At 38.6% G+C, this 18,635-nt stretch overlaps 1 protein-coding gene across 1 annotated transcript in view; it reads right to left on the reverse strand.

Annotated features, from left to right (window-relative positions):
* Window positions 1-17,710, reverse strand: part of LOC311609440 (uncharacterized protein) — a 42,641-nt gene extending 24,931 nt beyond the window's left edge. Inside the window, exons 1-4 of the mRNA XM_084802542.1 lie at window positions 17,694-17,710; window positions 8,134-8,229; window positions 4,189-4,296; window positions 349-475 (exon numbers count right to left, since the gene is read on the reverse strand). Of these exons, the coding sequence (XP_084658668.1) occupies window positions 349-475; window positions 4,189-4,296; window positions 8,134-8,211 (313 nt within the window). The 5' untranslated portion in view covers window positions 8,212-8,229; window positions 17,694-17,710. The remainder of the gene's footprint in view (window positions 1-348; window positions 476-4,188; window positions 4,297-8,133; window positions 8,230-17,693) is intronic.
* Window positions 17,711-18,635: the final 925 nt, after the last annotated feature.

Raw genomic sequence — 18,635 nt, forward strand, 5'->3', positions numbered from 1 at the left:
ACCATGTTAGATATAAACTTTGGTGACCTGGCAGGTGTTATGTGTCAAATAAGATACCATTCTTGTGCCAGGAACAGAAAGCCAAAGGCCAAGCTCTGTCTCCCATCTAGTTGTCCTGAGGGCTCCTGAATATACCTTCAACATACACTCTGCTAACTAAAACTGCCTAGCTCATAGTCTGCAATATTTGAAACTGAGTCCCCTGTAGAAGGTGAGAGAAGACAGCCAAGGAATATTCACTGAGTTGGGATTTGGAAGTTTGTAGAAAGAAAAAAAAAAGATTTCAGGTAAGGTGCCCAAGGTGGTGAGTGATCACACAGCAGCCAGCACACACTCCAGCCCCCTTACTTTGGATCTGAAGATGTTGCTTCCAGTTGATGGCATCTGGGGTGCCCAAGAATTCCAAACAGTTCTTAGGATCCTTAGAATAGATCTGGTAAGTGTTGGTGTGGGGATCAAGGTCATCTGCCATCTCCTGTTTGGTTCGGCAACATAGAATAAGCAAAATTGATTACATCATGTAATTTCCATGTGCTTGAGAATTTCATTGCACTATTTTTCCTATTATTTTGAAATTTTATTCTCTGAATTTTTCAGGTATATACAATGTGTTTTGCCATATTCACCTCCAGACCCCTCTCAATATATCTCCTCTTCAGCTTCATGTCTTCCTTTATTTTTAGAGAACCACTGAGTCCAACTAATGCTGTCCAGGAGCATATGGGTATGGGGTCACCCACAAAAACATGGGCTACCTGACAATGGCCACTGCCTGAAGAGAAGGGGCTCTCCTTCCCTCAGCAGCTATCAGCTCCAGCCAGGCCTGGAGGTCCAGGAGCTAGTTTCCCATCCTGGTTGCGATTTTCAAACTGATTAATCACACTAAGCAGAGATGTTTCCTTCACCTGTCAGCACCACTCTTCAGTTATTAACATCATGAAACCAAGTTTAAAAAAAACTCCACTCACTTTATTAAACTGTATTAAATTTTATGTGTGGGTATTATTGCAATTTTTAAAAATCAATGAAAGATGCTTTACAAAGCATTCTCCCCTAAGTTAGTAATACTCAGGAAAAAGAAAAAAAGTGATACCATCAAAGGCTTTATAAAAATGTCTTCTTATTCCCAAGAGCCTCAAAATACATGTGTGTTTTCTTTCTCTCTGTGTGTACAGAGAGCAAATGTTTGTGCATGGATGAGGAGTGTTGTCGGAAGGTCATCTTGGTTTTTTGTGTGTTTTTGTTTTGTTTGTTTGTTTGTTTGGTTTGGTTTTTGAGATGGCGCTTCTCTGTGTTGCCTTGGCTGTCCTGGACTCACTTTGTAGTCCAGGCTGGCCTCGAACTCACTTCAATCCACCTGCCTCTGCCTCTGCCTCCCGAGTGCTGGGATTAAAGGCATGCGCCATTACACCCAGCAGAAGGTCATCTTTGATTCCCATTCCTCACCTTCCACCTTGAGGCAGGGACTTTTGTTTGCTGTTGCCAATATAAGTCTAGTTACTTGTTAAACTCCGGGAATTCTCCTGTCTCCTAAATCCCACCTCTCTAAGCATGCTGGGATTGCATACATGCATTGCTGTGTAGAGCTCTAAGAGTTCAGGATCTGAACTGAGGTCCTCAAACTGGCTTGGCAGACATTTTACCCCCTGAGTTATCTCTCCAGCCCATACATATATTTTTAACATGACAATACTGAAATTTAAACTGACCCAGATGATATTGTATTTGGATTTTTAGATATACACAATAAAGCCATACAAACATGAAACGTGTTGACTTTAAACTCTGAAGCACAAAGCACCATTTTTTAAAAGTATATTTCTAGCAAGTCAAAACATAGTTTGTTCAAAAAGCTCTTTTCAAATGACACCCAGGATGTTTTTTAGGGAAAAGGAAGGGCCTGAAGGACAGATATTTAGCTAAGGCTAGCTAAAAACTGCTGCTCAGACATACCCTTTCAGCCAGGCAACACTACAACTGTCAAATCATCTTATCAACACATTTGAAAATCAAATACTATTCTATTTTTATATTTTAAGTAAATTTAAATTTACTTTATACTATATGCTCTTTGGTGACTTTAATTTTTAAATAAATGTTATTGTATCTGTTCAAAGCACATGTGATGTTATGAAACACATAAATACATCAGAAGAAGAAGAAGAAGAAGAAGAAGAAGAAGAAGAAGAAGAAGAAGAAGAAGAAGAAGAAGAAGAAGAAAATGTGTACCATTGAAACCAGTTAACAGACTTGTTGTCTCATATAATTATTATTCTTTCATTGGAAATAGTAGCAAGAACTTAACTAATTTAGCAGAAAATACAGTAAAATTTCATGTTGTACATTAGATCTTTGAACCTGTTTAGCCTATATATCTGCCTCTTTGGTACCTTAGGCATGTATTTCCTTACTCACCACCACCATTACATGGTTCAATCACTGTTTTGTTTTCTATATATATATGATTTTTAAAATTCACATGTAAGTGGGATTATAATTTTTATATGACTGTTCATTTAACTTACCACAGTGTCTCTGGGTTAATCTATAATTTAGAAGACAGACAGACTTTTTTCTTTTATTGGTAAAGTATTTTATTTTATACAGATATCAGTTCTTTATGCAGATATCTGTACCCATTCATCTGTCTGTGGGTTCCAGGATTATTTCTCCATTTTAGGTATTACAAATGATTCTACAATAAATATGGCAGTATAGATACTTGCAGTGTTGACTTTAATCATCTCTATATATGCCTAGAGGAGGGATTACTAGGTCTAATGACAGTTCTATTTTTCTGCTGGGGTACATTCCTCATATAAGTAGACAACTAAGATGTTTAGTCAGTGTAATCCCAGCCTTCAGGGAGGTAGAGGTAGGCAGATCTCTGTGAGTTTGAGGCCAGCTTGGTCTACAAAGTGAGTCCAAAACAGCCACGGCTACACAGAGAAAGCTTGTCTCGGAAAGAAAAAAGAGAAATAAGGAAGTTTAGTCAAAAAAGAGTATTAGATTCTATTAGAAAAAAAATTTCTCTTCTACAGACATAGCTAAGTAATGCTATGATGGACCACATCTTCTCATTTGCATATACTGACCCACCTTCCCATCCGCTCATTTGCATATACTAACCCACCCTCACATGATAGTGAGTCGCTCCACTGGACCACAGAATATAAGCTTTTTGATATGCCATTGACCTTGCTTGCTAATATTTTATTGAATATTACATTAAAGTTCATTAGGAAAAATGACGAACACTTTTCTTGTCTTTTATGCCGGTGTCTAGTATGCCGGTGATAGTGACCTCATCAAATATATGTAGAAGAATTCCTCTAGGTCTATATTTTGTAATAAGCAGTAATAAGTCAGGCATGGTCGTGCATATAATATGTAATCTCAGAACTTGGGAGGCTGATGCAGAAGGATCAAAAGTTCAGGAACATCATGGAATACCCACCCAATGAGTTCCTGACCACACTGGCCTAGATATCAAGATGCTATCTGAAAAACAATAACAAAACAAAACACAGAGTAATGAATGCTAGTCCTGATCCCCCTTGGCCTGTTTGGAGGATTTACTAGATCTTATGCTTTGGCATGTTTAGGGTTTTTTTTTTCTAAATTGCAAATAGATTATTGTTAAGGGATAGGACTTTGTCTGCTTCTCCTTTTCTGTGCTGGAGTTTTGTCTGGTTTGAACTTGTATAGGTCTTGTGATTGCTGCCACTGTCTCTGTGAGCCAATGCGTGTATCCGCCCTGTTGTGTCTGGAAGATGCTCTTTCCTTGGAGTCATCCATCATCTCTGGTTCTTACAGTCTTTCTGCCTCCTCTTTGGAATATATAAATAGGACCTAGGACAGAGCAGGCTTCCTGGCTTCTGTGAGGCCCAATTTAATCCATTTACATTTGAAGTTATAATAAGAGCTTATTGCTGACACTTTGTTACTTCTTTCCTTCTTTCTTTCTTTCTTTCTTTTTTTTTATCCCATGTTCTTTTCTTCACCTCATATCTCTCTCTGTGGGCTTTCATTTTAGAGTCCATGTGCTTATCCTGTTTCCATCTAGAACAGAGACGCTGGCATCGCCATGGATCATCTGTTTCCTGGGAACCTGCATGTTTCCAGGTTCAGGACAGACACAGAGAAATTGTAAACTGAGGGTCATATTCATTCTATGATATAACTTACCTGCTCCTGAGGACGGACAACCACTGTGTTAAAATCAGGCCACTTGTCCACCAGAGCCTTGAGCTTGAATGGGTTTCCCTGGTTCATGTGGAAGACAGTCCCATAAACCTAAATATTTGAACAATTGAATGGCCATCTCTTTGCGAAGGGAAAGTAAGAGCCTGGCTTTTGTTACCAGAATGATGTTGGTTTCTATTAAATTAATGGGTGCAAAACATATCCTATCTAATTCAATCTTCAAGAAATAGTTTACCACTTCAAAGTAGATAGACCTCTTAAACAAAATCATGAGAAGACTATTATAACAGTTAAATATAAAGACAAATTAAATTATTAATAACTCAGTCTCACATTATTTTGTCCTATAAATGTATATTTTCTGACATATAAACATATACTCTCATAATTTTATAAACAATGAAATTTCCTAACATATATGAATTTTACATATACTATGTACAAAAACATATCTCCATGTCAATAAACATAATTTACATAATGTTTCTTAGTTGCCTAATATTTAATATTTGGGATGAATTACAGTTGACATGTGTGATAAACTATTCAATATTCACCGTTTGGAGAGAGACTTTGTTTCTAGCTACAATGCACACATCTTTCTGCTACCTGAGACTTTAGTAATATTGATAGTAAATGACTACAAAAATGCTGACTTCTCAACTCTGCTCATTTTGTATGAAAGCACGCTGGCTCCTGGCAATGTTTAATTTCTGCAGTGTTGCCCAATGGATTTCTTATTTTTTTTGGTTGAAAATTTTAAAACCTAGACCATGAACCCTGCCATCTTGGCAAATACCTTCCCTCTCTCATCAGAAGGAACAGTGACTTGGGATTACATGAAACTCAGGTAGCTTAGTCTATGAATAACAGCCATACAAGTTGTAAGAACATCTGAGAAAACAAATAGGATTTTATGCTGTTCATGCTTCTCAGCCTCACACTTGGTGAAATTTTGTACTAAATAATCCAGATAGACCAGTAGTTAACAAAAGGATCTGTAAACCAACAAGAGGCTCTACCTAATGTTTTGGGAGCTTAGTGTTTGGTGGGGATTTTTATTTGCTATTTATTTGTTTTGTTTCATGCTATGGCAAATGGTACCTATTTTACATTTTAGATTCCAGTTATTCCCCAATTGCTAATGTATACAGGTAGAATTGAGTTATACTACTCGTATATTGATCTTGAATCCTTTAGCCTTCTTAAACGTACATCCAGAAAATCATTTTGTAGACTTGTTAGGTGATCATGACCTCTGAGAACATACTACATTTAACCTCCTTCCCACCACCAATAGATATTACCTTAATTTCTTTTTCTTGACTTATGTGCTTGTTATGTCACCAATATTTCAGTAAACAGGATTAAGGAGAATTAATACCAATGCTTCGTTATCCATCTTAAGCAAAATATTCCATTTCTTCACTATATAGAAAGATCTTAAAGTGTACATCATGCCTACGTGCTTTTTTTCAAGTTAAACAAATTCCCTTCATAGCTGTCTGAGTTTCCTACTAATCAAGACTATTATATTTTGTCACACATTTTTTCTATGCCTACTAATAAAGATCAAGCTAGATGCGGTAGTGCAAATCTGTGTTCTGGGCACTCGGGGATGTGGAAGAATAATGATGAGTTTAAGTCCAGTTCAGACTACTTAGTGAGATCTTGTCTCAAACAACAACAAAAAATAGCCAGTCATGGCGGCTTACACCACCAATTACAGCATTTTAGAGTGTGAAGCAGAGGGCTGCCATAAGTTTGAGGTCAGCCTAAATTACTTGCAGGTTGTAGGCAGTCCAGAATACATTGTGAGATTCCGCTCAGAAAACAAACAAACAAAAATGAACATATGGTTTTTATTCAGTAGTGTGTTGACAGTAGTGCATCAGCGATTTGTACTGATTAATAATGGTATCAAATCAACTGTTTAAATATATTTTGCTGTCTGGACAGCATTTTTGAGGACTTTTGAATTTACATTAATGATGCATATAGTTCTATAGTTTTCTATTGATACACAATTTTGGTTTTATAACCAGGGTAACTCTGACTTCATAAAATGAATTTAGAAGTATTCCCACCGCTGTTTATGCTGACTAATATTCAGTGTGGTTGCATTACTTATTCTTTTTGTATGTTATATAAATATTCAGTGAAGCCATCTACAGAAAGCATTTCATATGTCAGAATGTTTTCATAGACATATGTTGGGCTATTGAGATTGTATATTCTTCTTCAACAAACCTTGTTAATTTGTGCTCTTCACATAACAACAACATATCTGAAATCTATGAGTGGCATCCTTGTTATGTATATAATGCCCATTGGATTTTTAATGATATTTCATTCTTTATTTTGGAAATATTTATCTTCTCTAGTCTAGGTCAGTTTGACTATAACCTTATCAACATTAATAAGCTTAGAACCAGATCATAAATGATTGATTGGATTTTCTTTAGTTTTTTTTCTCACTCAGATTCATTTGTTTTTTTTGTTTTTTGTTTTTGTTTTTTTGTATGTTTTTTTGGTTTTTTTTGTTTTTTGCTTGCTAGTGGGTTTCTTTGTTCTATTTTTTCTAGTTATGTGGTGGAAACAAACCAAGTTCTTGAGATCATTCACATAGTTTTAGTAAAGGAAGTTAATGCTGTGTATTTCCCACTAACCAATGCTTTAGTTGCTGCTGCACCTCCATAGTTATTCAATTAACTTAGTCTAAATTTTCCTTCTAATGTTAAGCATAGGTTATTTATAATTATTTTTATCATTTGCATACAATTCGGGGGTTTAAAGGAACAAATTTTAATATTAATTTTAATGTGGTGTGACTTTATCTGTGCACATGTGTGTCTGTGTGTGTATTCGTGTGATATATGTGCAGATATACACGCCCATATGTCTGCAGAGGTGAGAGAGCTGGAAGAGGACACTGGTATCCTGCTCTGTCACTCTCTACCTTGTCCCCTTGAGATGAGGTCTCTCACTGAATCTGGAGCTAGGCTAGGAAACATCAAGTCCCAGTGTTCCTCCTGCCTCTACAGCCCAGAACAGTGGCAATATAGATGTGAGTGGCCACACCTGGCTTTTGGCTTGAGTGCTGGGAATTCCTTACTTAGGTTCTTACACACACAAAGCAAGCACTCCTCCATGGACCACTAGCTCCATTACTTTTAAGAACACATTAAATATGATTGTAATAATCATAAAATTCTAGTGTGTGTGTCATCTGTCTTGGAAAATGTCGTATGAACACTTGAACAGAATGCGGATTCTGCTGTTACTAAGGATTCTTTAGGTAGCAGTTATTACAGTGAGCTCCTGATGTTTCCTGGGTCTTCTCTCTGTTTATATGCATCCTGTCACACATACATGATGGAAAGAAGAGGATTAACTTTAATTATACTTATGGGTTTATTTTCCTTTCATTTTCAGCAGCTTTGCTCTAATGTGCTGATCCTTCATTGCTATGAGTGTAAATTCCAGCAACTTTTATGTCTTCTGATTAATTAACAAACATCTTCACTGTAATGTAGTTAACCTCTTGTCAGATATGTGATTGGTTAGGACAATATGGAACATCACTCTTGTCAACTTGCAACTGAGAAGCTTCCAGTGTTATATAAAGCAATTCCTATGTGAGGACAAGGGAGTGTCCCCGAGTCCAGAAAGATCATCTAGATCTCAGTGCCACACTGTCACTCACTGTGATGTGTTCTTGCTCTGCCACAACAGGGCTCTTCTTTCCTCTTTAGTTAAATGTACATTGAATGTCTTCCTTGCCTTCGGGTGATAGCAACTATATTTTAGGTCACAAAGTGAGTGAATACCTGACCCAGAACACGCACCAGTAAATGTTCTTTCTCTTTCCCACCTTTTTCTTAGACATTTAATAGTCCCCTTTCCCAGAGAATTTTTCACATTCACCTTTAATGACTCAGGAAGGTGTTTCCTTAAAGAGTTCTCCAACATCTGCAGCATCTGTGGACTTCGCAAATGGAGCATTGTGACAGCAACCTTACCCTAAAGAGAGAATAAGAAATGCTAAAGACATCTGCTGTAAGATAATGTCTTCTATATATGTGGTGGTTTAAATAAGAATTGCCCCATAGGCTCATAGTTTTGAGTGCTTAGTCATTAGAGAGTGGTATTTTTTAGAAGGATTAGGAGGAATGGCCTTGCTAGAGGAAGTGTTTCGCCGGGGGGGGGGGGGGGGGGGGGCGGATTTGAGGTTTCAGAAGCCCAAGGCAGGCCCAGTGATTTATTCTTCCTGTTCCTGCTGCCTATGGACCTGGTTGTAGAACTTTCAGCTACTTTTCCAGCACCGTGTCTGCCTGCATGTGCCATGCTCCTCACCATGATGATAATAACCTAAGTCTCTATAACTGTAAGCAAGCCCTAATTTAATGCTCTCCTTTATAAGAGTTGCCATGGTCATGGTGTCTCATTACACCAACAGAACACTGGTTTAGACAATATGTGACAGGGGATACACGCAGGAAATTTCAACAATTTGGTTACCAACACAAGACCTGTAAAATGACAGTGGCAACTGACACGCCAGTGTGGCTAGAGGAATTCAAACAAGGCTTCTCCCCTGGATGAAGCTCTACAGGGGAGCAAAGGCTGCTGAGAGAGAAGGAACCAGTCTTCTCCAGGAAAGAGTCCCCTGATAGGTTAACCAATCCTGAGAGGTCATCCCTAAACAAATGTGAACAACGCTAAGTAAACTCAGCAGGTTGGGTTTATAAATTTCCGTATATATGGTCACATCTGTGCATGCAAATAAAAATAATAATCAAAGAGTAAGAGTGCATGAACTTGAGGTGGGGGCGTGGAGGAGTTGGAAGAAGGAGAGGAAATGATGCAAATATAGGATTCATCTAAGCAAGTTTCAAAAACTTCTAAAAGAAAGGTCAAAGAACGAGAAGAACTCGAAGACATGCAGACACAATGGGCCGTTCTAGTTCATAACTAGAGCTGTATTCCTACTGTTTCACAAGTGCCCCCTACACTAAACTTCTCACTACTTGGAAGAAAGTACATGGACCTCAGTCTGAAAGAATCATGAACATCATTTTTCAAGCTTTAAGAAATATTTCTGTAGTTCCTGCTTTCATTTTTGTAACATCTACAATTCTAGCCACAAATGGTATATGAAGTTAACTAATCTATGCTCAAAGCATATATGGCCAACTTTTGATAGTTTTGTGTGTGTGTGTGTGTGTGTGTGTGTGTGTGTGTGTGTGCGCGCGCGCGCACGCACATGTGTGTGTGTGTGTGTGTGTGTGTGTGTGTGTGTGTGTGTGTTAGTATTGAAGAGTGAACCTAGGTCCTTATGCATGCTAAGCAAGTACCCTACCACTCAAATAAATACACTGATTAGTCCATTGAGTGTGGGGAGCCATGCTAAATTCAGCCGTGTTAGAAATCCAGTGCTTAGGCTTCATGCTGTGACCTTTGAGTTGTTGACACTTGCCTAAGAAGGTTTTGTGTTCTAGGCTACCTTTGTGTAGTCCTTACAGGGAGCTACCCAGAGGATTAAGGAAGTTCTTACAGGTAGCTATTCAGGTGATTGTATTCTTGCCTGGGGTCTAGGGAAAGTGGGATTAAAACAGATCCTGTTGACCTTGCTGTATAAAGTCTTACTCGTCCGCATGAAAGAGAGTCTTGATCAGAAATTTCCAGACTTGACTCAATATTTCTAGAGTCTCTGTTGCCCAGTTTCAATCCCCACTCCCTCTTTCAGGTGAAGCCTGGTTTGATTTGTCCTGTGGGCCGGGACAATTGAGTGACTTTTTTTTCTACACAAATACTTGTGGATTTGAAGTAAACTGAAGAGGATTAAAGTGGTGTGGCTTATCTTTGTCACTGGCACATGGTAAATGAGGTCATGGTAAACAAGATAGTAGTCTTTAAGTCTATAGCAAAGTACCGAGATCTGTGCTTGCTCGCTATCTTTCAACCTATTTTGATAACTAAATGAAGAACTTCTTTTCTTGATATTAGTAACAAAAAGGAAAAACAAAAAGTGCTTCCTCTGAGCAATCCCATATAGATTATAATGATGCTACAGTAAAGCATTACCAGAGTTGACAGTGTGTTAGAACAATCTTAGAAGTTTACATATAGATAAATCTGTAAACAGGTAAATGGATGAGTGGTAGGCAGGTAGGTAGGTAGGTAGGTAAGTAGGTAGGTAGATAGATGATAAATAGATGCTATAGATAAATGATAGAGAGATAGATAGAGGACAAATATCTTTAACCTTGACCCATATTTTCAACATAAATGGATTAGCAATATGATAAAACTCACCAATTTTCAGTGAATAATATTATGAGTTTTGGTAAATGTCTATATGTATATATGCAGCACTATAACAATGCAGACCATTTTAACACTCTCAAAATGTTCATTTCACTTCCATAAATTTCTTTATCTGACTCTATGGTCCAAGAAATCATCAATTTTCTGATTCTAAAATTCTCCTTCATTAAAATGTCAGTTAAATGGGATTATTTAATATATTTACATATTAAATCTATACTGGAATTGTGTTGTTTTTCAATACATGATACATTAAAATATATATTGTCAGTTTTTAAATCATCAGATACAAGTTGTTTTTTTAGATTTCAACAGTACATTATTTATCAGTGGGTAGTATTCATGTATGCATGAATCAGAGTTTCTTCATCCTTTAATCTTCTTACGGACACTGTCTGTTATGCCTCATAGGCATCTGTTAATAAAATTATTATGCTAGTAAATGTACACATTCATGAGAATTTTTTTTTATCTCCAGAGCTACATGGTATGTATTTGACTTCATAAGTAATTGCTTATTTTTGTCCAAAGTGAATGCATAATCTTACATAATCATTGTATAATTTGAGAGTTTCATTGGTTTTTCTCGAAAATTATCAACACATGTCTATGCATCCATAATCAGAAACAGTAGCCCAAAGCCTCAACTCTTCACAGGAAAACACACAAGGCTCATTACAAAGGCAGGTCAAACAGTAAGGCCACCATACACTTCAACAGATCAATTTTCCAAAGGATTAGCAAGGCTGAATTTTACTGTGACTCAGCAAAAACAGTGGCTGAAAAAATCCTCCCAAACCATCTGTATTTGGTAAATAGCCCACTAGAAGGACCATCCTTTCCATGTGTCATGTGAGTCTTCCTTGGGCCCTCCTTGTTCACCCAGGACAGGAATAAAAAATCCCCATTCTTTGCTTCATAAACGATAAACTGAACTCATTAATCAATCAGAAGGTAATTATTAGCCAAACAGATCAACTTTCTCTACTCCCCCTGCTCAGCACCCTTTTCCCCTCACAGTATCTACTAAAATGGGTGAAATGTTCTCTGATCCATAACAGAGGCTGCTGCCCATTCTGTGTCCCTGCACAAAGTTCTCTATGGTTCTGCTTGTTTGTCATAAATAGCTAAACTGTTCATCCTCATCAATCTCTAAGAACAAACTGTGTTGGCCAACTTGACCAAACTTCAGTTAATATTGCCCTCATCACATGACTGAACTTTGGCCCATTCTCAGCCTGAACCAACACTCTCACCCAGAAGCCTAGTCCTTGCCATAGGCTTGCTTTCTCCACCACACAAAAGACCTCCTCCCCACCTCCCAGATGATCACAGGTCTGAGATGCCTCTATTGCAGTTGTCCCTTCCTTCTATTTTGCAATAATCCTGTAATAAAAATTCTCCTCTCCTTGAATTATTTCTTCTTCCATTAAAATAATTGCTACAGCCTCATTATAAGTTTAACTTATGACTAGCATGAGAACCCAACGTCAATATGCTCATCCATTCATCCTTTCACATAATAAATCATGGATGAGTACTGATGGTTTTTGTAATGAGTTAATTTTTTTGAGGTTGAGCAAAACTATTTTGAAAGTCCCTTCCCTCCCAGAAGTTGTGTAACTAGAGTGGACCACAAATGAGGTTGTATGTATGAGTGTGCCAGGGCCTGTGGAGACTGGAGATTGATGCTGAGTATCTTCTGCAACTTATCTTGATCTTTCTTTCTTTTCATGTGTGTATGAGTACACATGTGGGTATAATGTGTATGTGTATGCATATGTTCACATCTGTGTATATATATATATATGGAGACCAGAGGACAACCTTGTTTGAGGTGGGGTTTCTTGCTTCTTCCTGTTGAATCTGCCAGGCTAGCCTTGCGAGCTTTCAGGGCTTCTCTCGTCTCCACTGTTCATTTTTTCATTGGCATGCTAGGACTACAATGCCTGCTTTGTGAATTCCGGGGATCTGAACTCTAGTCTTCATGCTTGGCTTGCATTATAAGTAACTGATCCATTTCTCCAGCTTCCAGAGAAAAATACAGACCCTCCAAAGCCCCATGGAGGCCCTTGTTTTTTGAAACAAATCTATAAGGAAGTTCATCTATTCAACTATACGACCCAGTGATCCCCCTGTCTTTTCCTTTCCTGTGCTAAAACTATAGGTGCATGCTGTTGTGCCTGGCCTCTTATATGGGTGCTGAGGATCTGAAGACCTTGTGCTTCTACAGCAAGTTCTTAACCAACTGAGCCATCTCTATAGCCCCAAGAAGAGATATTTGGAGATAAAATTGGGCACAGCAGTTTTGTTTGTTTGTTCGGGTTTTTTGCTATTATTTGTTTATTTAACTCATTTGCATTCAGAAAACAGTAGATTGCTGACAGCTATTTTACTCTTCTCCCATATCTGTATCATAGACTTTCCTGTCATTCTCATTCTCTCTTTCTCTCTCTCTCTCTCTCTCTCTCTCTCTCTCTTTCTTTCTCTCTCTCTCTCCCTCTCTCTCTCTCTCTCTCCCTCTTCCCCCCCCCTCTCTCTCTCTCTCTGTGTGTGTGTGTGTGTGTGTGTGTGTTCCGCTCCACTAAGGAGGAAGCAAAAGGATACCACCAAAGAAGCCAGAGTCAGCAAGGACCAATAAGACGTGTTTATACTTTTTGAGTTCTTATTTGTAATCACTCTCCCACTTCATGTCCATTTCCCTTTTCCCAAGAGCTTTCGCTGTGTGTTCCAGTCTCCAGCATCAGAAGGGATGAAGCAACCACGTAGAAACTGCTTAAGCAGCACTTAGTTTTAAAAGGCTAAATTCCTGTGACAAATTGTCAACTATTATTGCTATAAATTTTATCATTTTAATCAATTTCTTTATGGGGAGTGGTGCATGCCATGTACACATGTGGAAGTCAGAGCACAACATATGGGTGTCAATTTTCTACCATGTAAGGTCTAACTCAAGTAATCAATCTTGGTAGCAAGCACCTTCACCAACTGAACCATTTCACCAATCCCTTTCAGTTTTGAAATAGCTTTTGACATGGAATTTTTTCTGTTATCTGAAAATATCATTATTATTTGTTCTATTTCAAAGTAGTGCTTGAAATCTATTCACTTACCTTTTGCCCAATTATAACATTTTCTTGACTCTTACCCCATCTTGAAAGAAGCCTAAGGGTCTGATTTGCACCCTGTGTGTGATCTAAGTAATGTTCTGTATTTCAGTCCATTGCTTTGAATTAAAATAATCAAATATTGGAAATTATAACATACTGTGTGAAATAATTGAGCAAAACTTGTAACCAATGACCATATCAAATGTTCTGCCTGAGCCACAGGATTTCAAAATAAGATGTTTAGTGTTTAGGGACTATACACTAGTCCATAGGGACTGTAGGTCCCTAGTCTATAAGGACCTTGAGAAATCTGCACAAGAACCATTGAGTAGAGCTGGGCATGGTGGTACACGCCTTTAATCCCAGCACTCAGGAGGCAGAGGCAGGCGGGTCGCTGTGAGTTCGAGGCCAGCCTGGTCTACAAAGCAAGTCCAGGACAGCTAAGGCTACACAGAGAAACCCTGTCTCAAAAAACCAAAAAAAAAAAAAGAACCATTGAGCAGAGCAGCCTGTTAGAAAACACATTAGTTGCCATGATTCGTGGACCCACTGGATATCTTGTTAGGAACTATGAAAAAAAATCACCTTGCTGGACTTTGGTGTGGGGTTTGCACAACTCAGTCTTTAAAGAAAAAAATCACATTTGTCCTAAATCATTTCCCTCTCTGTCCTTCCACTTTCCTGGCAATTATAAATGGTCTTTAACCTACTTTTGGTGTCCTAACAAGATACCCAGTGGTCCCATGGATCATGGAAAGTTATCAGTGTTTAGGCACCAGCTCCAGCTGGCTCCTTTTCTGTTTACTCTGACTTCCAGGCCTCTGGACACTATGTTCACAGACTTCCCTTCTTTGGTTTGAACCTTTGGAACACTGGTTCTTTGGATGGTCAGGGAGAATACTTGTCTGCACAAACAGTGATGGGGTGAGATTGCTTCTATTGGTCCCAGTGATCAAAGATCTCCCTTTTAAATCCTGTTGTGTTAACATGTTGGGAAATGTTTGGACTAATGAATCTTCAACATATGATCCCTTTACCTATATTTGTTGACCAATTACATAGAGGCAATGACAGACTTTTCACTTATTCTTGATCTCCTATATAGAAAAGTTTCTTTTTCTTTTTCTTTATTCTTCTCAGTCTTACCCAGAACCACTGTAGCAGAGTCACATGCTGGGGTGGGCTTGGGAAGATTCACCTGTACTCCTCTTCAGTGCTGATGCCAGAACCCTGAGTTTTGTGTGTGAGTTTCATCTCAGAGGTAAATTTCGACCCCTTCTATGTAATTTTAATCTTAACCATGAAATTCAGGTCTGTTAATCTTATCTATTGTCTCTCTATTCCACACAGAATGCTCCAGGGAACATCCCTTTAAGACAATAATACCAAGCTGTAGTGCCCCTGACTTTTCTTAATTTTATTTTTTAGCACTACCTTCAAAACTTTGTTTTGAGGTTTTGAGGGTTTAATTTCCACCAAGATGGTGCTGAAGGCAAAGAAAAAAGCTCCTGCCCCTCCTAAAGTCGAAGCCAAAGCAAAGGCCTTGAAAGCTCAGAAGTCAGGGTGGAAAGGCATCCACAGCCACAAAAGGAAGAACTGTACCATCACCCACCTTCCAGGGGCCAAGACCCTGGGGGCTCCAGAGGTATACCCAGGAAAAGCAAGCATGACCACTACACCATCATCAAATTCCCCTGACCACCGAGTCAGCCATGAAAAAGACAGAAGACAATGACACACTTGTGTTCCTTGTGGATGTCAAAGCCAACATACACCAGATCAAACAGGCCACGAAGAACCTCTGTGATGTTGATGGCCAAAGTCAATACCCTGATAAGGCCTGAAGGAGAGAAGGAGGCGTATGTTTGGCTGGCTCCTGGTTATGATGCTCTGGATGTTGCCAACAAGACTGGGGTCATCTAGACTGAGTCCAGCTGGCTAATTCTAAATATGTACTTTTTTCACCATAAAGATAAAATAAAAGTTGTTTTGAATTACTAGGTAAGGTGACCCAGTGTAAGCTGGTAAGGAAGAGAGTCAGGATAAGAAAAAATACCAAAGAAAAGAAAGAGCATTGGAAATTCACAGAGAATGTGAAAGGGTCGCTGGAAAATTCTGAGATAAAGATGGATGACCACTGATTAGAAGCAAGCAGGGCTTCAATGCTAGGAAACTCCTCTGGATATAGCCTCAAATCATGTGTTCTTTTCATCCTAAACGCCCACCACATTGTCAGATAAAAGTCGACAGCTCATCAGAATACCACAGCTCCTAAGGGAAAGTTCTAAGTCATGAGAATTGAGGTCTAGGTTTGACAAATTGACAGCTGGTTGGCTGCACAGTTGTACAACTTCTTTGTACCTCACACTCCTTGTGGAAAAAGCAAGGGATGATAGTACCTGACTCACAAGCTTGTATAATAATTTATTGAGTCAATGTCCATAGGGCATGAGAACAATACCTGGAACACTGTAGCACTCTCTAAACATCACCATTATCATGAACTGACAGTGAAGGGACTCTGGTCGGCTTGAGTGTGGCAAGCATGGCTCTGGCAGGCAGCCTTGCCCTTCTCCCGCTTTCCTTGCTAAAAGCATTAGGTTGCATTCCTAAATCTAGCCCCTAAGGCTCCTGATTTAGCCACTTCCTCCTCCTAAGGCTGACTACCAAGGTCAAGCTATCAAAGTATTGAGCTCCAGAAATCAAAAGCCCCTTTGGCTCACCTAGTTAACATGCCCAGTTAAAATTAAACACTTCATCCTAACACAGGTTTCCCCCTTTACCTTCATAAAATGCCATTTTCCTATGGATCAGGGTTGTCTCTTCTTTTTTAAAAATATTTTATTAATTTATTCATATTACATCTCAATTGTTAGCCCATCCCTTGTATCCTCCCATTCCTTCCTTCCCTCCCATTTTCCCCCTACTCCCCTCCCCTATGACTGTGACTGAGGGGGACCTCCTCCCCCTGTATATGAGCATAGGGTATCAAATCTCTTCTTAGTAACTTGCTATCCTTCCTCTGAGGGCCACCAGGTCTCCCCATCCAGGAGAAGTGGTCAATCTCCTCTTGATCCAGAGGCAGTCCTTTGTCCCACTTTAGGACCAATACCCCATCCCTTTCTCCCCTCTGCTTTGTTCACTTCACCTTCTAGCTCCTATATTTGCCCCTTAGCCCTGCCCTCTGTCCCTCCAGGGCAAATAAATCTTCTTTGTGCTGAGAACTTGGTCTGAGAATTTAGTCTTCGGGATCCTGAGCTGATACTTTTCCTTTCAAACAATGTAATATATAATCAGATTATGAAACTTTTGTAATATGTGTCAACATTTCAGATACCTGGACAGACCTATGAATGAGAACCAATATTCTATAATGGAAATTACTTATCTGACTACTGAATATTATTAACTTTGGCCTCCAGAAATACTGCTTAGATATCATTAATATAAAATGTAGAATAAGTCTCAAAAATAAAATTTTATTTAATTGATAATTCTGGCAACATCTACTAAATGAAAGAATTATGAAGTATTTATATTGATGCATTCAATTTGCTCATTTTATTTAGTGTAAGGATTCATTCTTCATTCAACATAAATACTTATGACCTCCCTCAATCCACACACTGAAACTCTTAACAGCCACCATTTATATACTGAGAGGTGAGACTTTGGGATTAGGTCACAAGGACACTTCTTTTATGGACACACAAAGGAGACGTTATGTCTGAATAAGAAAACAGGTCCCCTGACATCACTGCTGGCTCTTTGATCTTGCATCTTCCAGAATCTAGATCTGTGTAATTGAAGCAGCTGCTGTAAATAAGCCTGCTCTCTTAAGGAGTTTGTTTAGAGCAGCCCAAGGAGTCTAAGACCAAGTAGCTACTGAAGGGCAACTATTGGGGATTGTACCAGATGGCATCTTTTCCAAGTCCCTGAAAGTCTCAAGATTGCAGAAGAATATCATTCCAGGAGGCCAGCTTAACATTTAAGCTGAAAGTGACACAGAAACTGCACACAAATAAGAAATAAATTGGAGTTCAATACCAGAGTACAGCAGGAATAATAGTGAGTATTGCTGAGAACATCTGGAACCAGCTTCTGCACACGAACACCCACACCCTAAAACAGAAACATGTTGTTCAACTGATATAGGGAGAAAGGGAACAGGCACACATTGGTGAGCTGCCAGTGCTGACCATGGGCAAAGTCCTCTTGTCAGTGGTATTTGGAGACTCCTTATGCAACCATTTCAATGTTTAAAATTTACCCAAAGAAAACAATTCATGAAGAAAAATTCCCCATGAAAAACTGTACAAAACCCAGACATGTCACCCTTTATGTACATTCATAGATATGACATAAAATATTTTAAAATTAGAAATCCTTAATAATATAGTTGTATTATATATGAAGTTTTTTAAGATACATATCTTTTTATGGTTTTGAATAAGCAATTCACATTTTCTGAGGGTTAGTATCTTGTCAGTGATGTTAAGTAGGGGGACTCATTTATCTGTATACAAGAAGTTAAAAGAAATCTGACTACTTTGTGTGTTATAAAATAATATTTGTATATACCATACAGAGATAGGGGGGAGGGAGTCTCGAATAAATGCTACCTGAAATAGCACACTTCCTCCTAGCCTCAAGTACATTTTCTCTCACAGACCTACAAATAGCAAGTTTTAGTTTCTTATCTATTTACCAGTTCATACTAACCCCTGCCTCCATCCGATCAAGAACTTCTCACAGATTCCAGCAAATTGCATTGTACAGGATGGTTGCCTAAATTTTACTAAACTAAAAAAAAAGAAAACAAACAAACAAACAAACAAAACCTTCCTTTCCTTTCTCCCCAAACATAATTTTCATAACCAATGAGCTCTAACAATTTCTATCCACATCCAACAGGAATATTTTGATTCATCCTCTTCAGTAGAAACTCAAAAGGAGATGAGGAGTCCCCAGGAGTCAGTTTCTCCCTGT

This window comes from Acomys minous, assembly GCF_964271855.1.
Source record: "Acomys minous genome assembly, chromosome: 2".
NCBI lineage: Eukaryota > Metazoa > Chordata > Mammalia > Rodentia > Muridae > Acomys > Acomys minous.